Raw genomic sequence first — 7,469 nt, 5'->3', positions numbered from 1 at the left:
ATATATAATTAGTAACTCTATTGATAAATGAAACTGATATATAAATACAACACTTCTATAAAATTGTATAGAGTTAAAACTGATTAAATACAGAAAACTTCTGAAAAAACAGGTCATGCAATTACGACCTCTTAGGAAAAGCTCACAAAAAAGCTCCCGTTATATCGAAAAAACCTCAAAGTGAGATTTTTCATTTTGAAAAAACTGACCAAAAAATATGAAAAAACATATTGTGGATGTCCTAATAATTGTATATCTATGTAGTACACTAAGATGTAAAACATCAATATAAATTGGTAATATAAAAATAATACTATCTCTTGTTTTAAAAAATCTAGGGAATTCTGTTATATTAGACCAACGATTATCATGTATTTAAACATGTTTATTAGTTACTATATCAAGTTTAAACATGAAGTTTACAAAAATATACATATGCAATAATAAATTACAATTTAAGGTTTATGAGATAATATATTAATAAGGGGGAAGTAATTCTTTAAAGAAAATCTTTTTAATTTTTTTTTATCAAATATGTTATAATATAATATAGATATATGGAAAAATAAATGAAAATGATAGCTAATTAAAAATACTAATGCAAATGTACAAACTAATCAAAACGTATGAAATATAATTTTGATTGTTGTTGATTTCAAAGTAATCGTAAATTCACCTTTGTCCGACAATATGTATTTGATCTATCTTTCACATAATGCTCTTAAGGTAGATAAGTTTTGACCGATTAGAAGATTGTCAGATATAAACTATTTTAGACAAATATAATCATGATAAGGTATCTTTGGGTAACGTGGACCAACGGATTTCTAAATCAATGGTGGCATTTCTGGCCCACAGCCTCAGACTCGGTTCAAGACCTATAGGGAGCAGTCCAGTAAGTAGGCAATTGGAGATATGAAAAGGAGGTGACTGAAGTAATCCTAATGGGGTACCTTTGGGTAACGTGGAACCAACGGAACAAAAAACTCCATAAGGGAAAGATGAAGAGTGGTAAGGAGATTGAAATCTTATCCAGTACTTTGCCTCTTACTGGATCAAGTCAGTTCTAAAATTGGAGTGTTTTTTGTTGGGATGTTTGGTTGAATTCCCCTATAACTTTTGGTCATCACCTGTACCTTTTAACGCCTCCCTAGTTCTTGTTTACAATATATTTATCCCTTTTGTTGTCCAAAATAAAAATCATAATTAATATTAAAAAGATATTATTACAACTTAAAAGATTCATTTATTTTTTCTTCAAGTGGAAACCGAATCATTTGCTTGCCCTACATCAATCCGACCAATGGTTCCTTCCTTCGGGTCACTTTGCATCTTCTTTATTGCTTTTCCCTTTTCTTTGGCGAATATTGATCAAATTAGGGGTCGTTTAATTGAATGGTTATTCGATAAGCATTTAGTAGTAAGAGTTCACTCTAAATTACCTTACTGGATAAGATTATAGTCTATCAAAACAGTATAGTATGAAATAATTTACTCGGTAAAAACTTATCATGTCAGAGTCATCATCCTCACTTACTAGGTAATTCTCTTCATTCTTATCATCACTTTTATCGGGCAAGATTATCGAGTAAAGTCTCTCTTATATGTTTCACCAATTAACTATTGAGAAGATTATTACTTTATTTAGTATCAACTTATCTTATTTATCTGCGTATTCTCATTCTTAAATAAATTAGTAATAATGTGACATAAAATGATTAATAGAAAAAAATTTACCTAAAGTTTGAGAACCAGTGATTTATATTATTTGTTTGCCTATTCCTTTCTCGTTCACAAATCGGAATTGACGTACGTACGACCTCTAATACATAAAATACAAGAATTTGCAGCAATATTGTAATGAACATAAAAAATGTATTGATATACAATATTAAATACATAAAATACAAGTATTTACAGCAATTAACATTGTTGTATTTGAACTTCAAAACTGTTGTAGCGTTGTTAAAAGAAAAAGGTGTCATCTCTTTTAGCTCCTCTATCCTCCCATTTTAACTTATTATTGCAATTATTTCCATTTTATTATTTTGAATAACCCATTTTTAACTCAAAATATTGAAAAAGCTTAAAAATTCCACCTCGTATGAGTTGGGTTTCTTTCCTTGTCGTTTCTATATGAACGAGCCTTCAAAATTTGGTGTCCAAAAACCACTCGTCGTCTCAATTGCAACAGGAAACATACTTGATACAGGCACGAGACAAAGTCCCAGACTCCTTAAATCTTGTTTGGGTCCTTCCGTATCTTTCACTTTGTGGTCATGAATCTATGAAATAGAAATTGATTTGTTAATATTGTGAAAATATGTAGAACCCAATTAGATTACTCTCCACCTAAATGCTTGATGAAAGAAATGGAAGTTTCAAATGGTCCAACTCTAGCATGGGGTTCCAAAACGCCCTCCAATAGAGGCTGGACAAACAGATTGTCCAAAAAATATAGACAGTGGATCAGATATAATGTGAGAAGATGTGGAACCCACTAGCTTGCTTTCTGAAAGAGCTTATGAGCATAGAAGATAGGTCCACAAATCATATATGAGAAATTGTTCAAATTAGCCGACATACGAATCCAACAAATATGACTCTAACTGAATCAAAGTATTTCACAATGGAAAGTTTTGAAAAATAAATGAATATATATGTATGGAGTTTCAAATACAAATTTTATATTATGAAATAATGAAAATATTTATGAAAGATGATAGAGTCCATTTATTATGGTCATTACTTTAGATCTAAAAACAATCAAGATATTTATAAGATGAAATATTCATTAGGCTGGATAGACGGTTAAAATTAGTTTGTATGTTCTGTAACATATATATATATATATATATATATATATTATTTATACTTTGGAATTTCTCTATATCTCTCTCTCTCTCTCTCTCTCTCTATATATATATATATATAAAGTTGTGTATCGACCTATGCAATCCAATGCAAAATCATATAAAGAACTATTATAAACCGAAAATGTAATTTTGATGTAATTTTTTATTAAAAAATTCAAAGTTACGGAGTATTAAGTAATATTAATAGGAGTCAACGTTCATTTGTTAATTGGTTTTATAAAACTAAAACGTGAAATTTAAAAAATTAATTATACGAATATAATAATAGGTTGTAGAATTGAATAATAATACGTTTTAAGCTTGAATTTTAAACAATTTTGTATTAATATAATCAGTATTTGATGTTTGATAAATTATTTTTGTTAGTTTTTACCAAATCTACGTGTTTTAAATTAAAAAAATTGTGTATTTTAAGAAGGGAGAATATAACACCTGTTGAAGTTGCTTTGTAAGTCCATTCTTCATGTAAGGTGCACTTAGAATCTGAGATACATCAAGAAAATTAATTAAATAACATGATTCAGAAACAAATAATTTTATTTATTATATACATAAAGAGAGAGGAGTGATCAAATGTAAACCATCCAATTTGTACAAACCGTGTAAACCACCCTCATCCGTCGATTTCATTGTTTATTCTTATGAAATTTTTTCATTCAATTGTTTAATCTTGTGAAATTGTTTCATATAATACTTTTTTTTGATGAAGTTGTTTCATATATGGTCATGAAATTGTTTCATATAATACTTAATAAATTTTGATAAAATTGTTTTAGTATTTCTCTAAAATTAAAATAATAAGATGATAATATCCATGATTAACACCCTTCACAATAAAAATGATTAATCAACCTCTCATAATTACAACAAAAAATGAACAAAATGAAAAATTATGATTGGTTGAATGAGGTTTGTACGGTTTGTATAAATAACTTGGTTTCAAAATAAACCATATATATATATATATATATCGGGAAGTATTCAAACGATAACACTTTCATTTTATGGGAACGCAAGAATACCCTTTTACTATAGACAATCACATGTGATACTACTATTCCATCACATATGTGATACTAAATCAGAGACGCATGAGATTTTCGATGCAATCTTGGTTGCGGGCCAAGTCGCCTCTTACACCACTAAGCCCCTTCAGAAGAATTACACATATGATAAGGGTGTTGTTGATATGATACTATAATTCATCAACACCATCACATGTGATGCAAAATCATAGACACAGACAACCTTCGGTGCGTCCTAAGTCATAGAACATGTCGTCCGCATATCACAGGGTTCCCTCACACGTATTATCACATGTGATAAGGGTATTCTCACGTTCTCATAAAATGAAGATGTTCTCGTGTGAACCTCCATCCTATAATGTATATATATATATATATATATATATATAGACTTGGGRTCATGTGAGACCAGCCTGTTTTCGTGAGACCCGTGAGACCAGCCTGTTTTCGTGAGACCCGTGAGACCAGCATTTTACACTTGAAACTTCACAGCAAAATGCTGTGAAGGTAACTTTTTAAAACCTTCACAGTGTTTTTGTTGTGAAGGTTTGACTTCTTTTAAACCTTCACAGTGTTTTTGTATATATATAGGGTTGGGTTCACGTGAGACCAGCCTGTTTTCGTGAGACCCGTGAGACCACATTTTTACACGTAAACTTCACAGCAAAAACACTGTGAAGGTTTTAAAAAGTCGAACCTTCACAGCAAAAACACTGTGAATGTTTTAAAAAGTCACCTTCACAGCATTTTTGCTGTGAAGTTTCAAGTGTAAAATGCTGGTCTCACGGGTCTCACGAAAACAGGCTGGTCTCACATGATCCCAAGTCTATATATATATATATATAGAGAGAGAGAGGTGGTTATTATACAACTCTTTACATTTGTACAACTAATACAACTCAATCTCAACAGTCCATTTAATTTCATGAATATGTGATTTAATAGAAGTTTTAATTGTTTCTTAATATAAATTATTGATCATAACTAATTAACTCTAAATATTCAAATCATAATAAATGAACTCTTATCATTTCCATAAACATCTCAATTTATTTGGTTGCATTGGTTATACAAATGTGGATTGCATTTTGAAACGAACACTCTCTCTCTATATATATATATATGTATATATATATTCAACTAATGTTATAAAATAATAAATAAGAACTTACATTCACTTGATCATGCAGAAGCTTGATGTATTCTATAGCTTCATGGAGCACAGATGCAGTATCAGTCTGTAAAATTAAATATGCTTACTTATTTTGAACAATTTCTTCAACAGAAGCCGACAATTAAAACCAGAAATGATTACAAGCTTACCTTTCCAAATGGCGAAACTAATTGCTGAAGCGCAGTGATTCGATCTCCTAGTTTCTCTTTTCGAACCTGAAACCATTCTAATTTATTAGGCTTTGTGCCAATTAAAACACATTGAATTTAAAAATATAACGAAATTTAAATGATCGACACCTTAAAGGTTGGCAATGGCGATGGTGTTTCAAGCCATGGTCGCTTGAATGGAAGTTCACCAGAGCTTTTCTTCTCTGTTGAACCCGAGTCCCGGATTTCTTGATGATGAGGCTAAATTTTACAGAAAATATATTTATAAACATCATTATTTGGCAAGAAAAAAAAACCCTAATTTTTTTGTTAAAAACCCTAATTAGAAAAAATATGTATATATATATATATATATATATATATGCAACTAAACGTATTTTTTATTACCTGTATAGTGAGGTTAGAGGACCTTTGTTTCTCTTTGTATGATGATGGGAGGAATTGAGAAGGCGATTCTAAAGTTGATGTTGAAGCATTCCAAAAAGGGATACTATTAGTTAAGTGCAAATGACCAGAGACCTGTTGTTTTGGGCACATGGAAGGCAAGCTTTGAACGAAATGGAAATCGTTTGAATTCGATTCAAAGCTATAAAGTGGGTGTTGTGATGGCGGTGGTGGGCTACTGTCGTACAAAGTTTCTAGCAAACTTGAAGGGTAATCATATGAAGTGGAACTAACGGGGAAGGTGGCGGGATCACCCGAACTGGTGATAAAATTTAATGATTGTGGTTGATCCATGGTGAACCGTTGATGCTCAGCCGTTGTCACCGCCTTTGAACCGCCATCACCGCTGGTTGAAAAGGTGTTCAACCCTTCTTGTACCCTACTGCTATATGACAAGAAGAACATTTAAAATCGACAGAACATATATATATATATATATATATATATATAGAGAGAGAGAGAGCATGATTGATCAACATTTACATCTTCTTTTTCCATGTAATTACAAAGAAATAAGTACCAAAAAACCCACAACTTGTAATATGTATGGACCATTTGATTTAGTGGAAACTAAGATCGAATCAATAATTGAAGAAAAAAAGAAACAAGAAAAAGAATGATTTTTTTTTTCTATAAAGTTATGATCAAGTTAATTAAACAAAAAGGGACCAAGTGGAGAAGCAACAAATCTTACAATAGCAAATCCTGATTCCAATCAGGGTTCGTAGTCATCGGCGAATCAGGAAAAGCAGTAGCCATCATCTGAAAGGAGGAATCCGGCGACATAGTGGTTGCGCCGCCACCTGGCCGCCTTCGAATATCTTGGAAGACCATAGAGCCGTCCAAAGATTCATCACTTGACTTTGATTTTATGTCCATCAAATCCCTTGGCCAGCAGGGGCCGAAGTTCTCCATGTCTGTTATAACCGATGAACACGATAAGCGGTTGAAGGCGGTTCTTGGTGACATCCACCAGCTCCCACCATATACGACTGCTTGAATTTCTTTTGCCATTGCCCTAAATATTATTACTTGAACTTATACTTGACAATAAAACGACTTGTATACATTTGTGTTATAAATAGTGATATACATATACTATATATATATATATATATATATATATATATATATCACAAAATTTGAAGACCTAATTCTCAGTGAACCGTATGGGGTTGACATTAAAAAGATTTCCTTGGTAGTCAAACGAGTAGGGCAGTTTTGTTATTATTATATTATTTTTAACTTTTAATAAAGTGATAACTAATATATTGCGTCTAAAATACAATACTTTGTTATAAGCTTTTAACCTAATATAATTTTTTAATCATTAATAAGTTCCAATAATTTTTTTATATAGATATAAGTTTAATTTAAATGTTAATGTGACTCTATAAATTTCGTTTTAAAATCTTTATTTGATTTTAGATATAAGATTTTACAACTTTGTTGATATTATAAACTTAAAATTTTGAACAAAAAAGCATATAATACATCAATAGTTTTTGGCTTATAAGTAATAAATATTTGAGTTTTTTAACCTCGGTGTCTGGACCAACTTGTGTGCATCTCGACTAATCTAGAAGAGTCTGGAGAACAGTCAAGAACATCCCCAGTGGTTTTGCAGGACTAAAACTTATACGGTTTAAGAAGAATCCTCAAATACTAAGTCTTATTATCAGTTAAACTAACTCCACAAGATTAATTTTTTGTATGAACCTTTGAGTTTCTTTTATACATACAAAGGACGCATGAACAGTGCTTGGAAAATACCTTCACA

The 7,469-nt window shown here is 30.9% G+C and overlaps 1 protein-coding gene across 2 annotated transcripts; it reads right to left on the bottom strand.

Moving 5' to 3' along the window:
* Positions 1-1,890: 1,890 nt before the first annotated feature.
* On the bottom strand, positions 1,891-6,731 carry LOC112523173 (transcription factor bHLH112-like). 2 transcript variants are annotated; one of them, XM_025132659.1, is made up of 7 exons: positions 6,384-6,731; positions 5,633-6,074; positions 5,375-5,485; positions 5,225-5,290; positions 5,074-5,139; positions 3,309-3,359; positions 1,891-2,285 (listed from the first exon to the last, which is right to left on the bottom strand). In XM_025132659.1, the coding sequence occupies exons 1-7, from the start codon at positions 6,701-6,703 to the stop codon at positions 2,133-2,135; spliced, it is 1,209 nt and encodes a 402-aa protein (XP_024988427.1). In that variant the 5' UTR covers positions 6,704-6,731; the 3' UTR covers positions 1,891-2,132. The 2 variants fall into 2 exon arrangements, with proteins under 2 accessions (XP_024988427.1, XP_024988428.1); XM_025132660.1 differs by having other exon boundaries at positions 5,633-6,071.
* Positions 6,732-7,469: the final 738 nt, after the last annotated feature.

Source organism: Cynara cardunculus (assembly GCF_001531365.2).
Source record: "Cynara cardunculus var. scolymus isolate 2C chromosome LG 12, CcrdV1, whole genome shotgun sequence".
NCBI classification, from domain to species: Eukaryota; Viridiplantae; Streptophyta; class Magnoliopsida; order Asterales; family Asteraceae; genus Cynara; species Cynara cardunculus.
The sequence above is the reverse complement of the archived record's forward strand: the minus strand, read 5'-3'. Positions and strand labels throughout refer to the sequence as shown.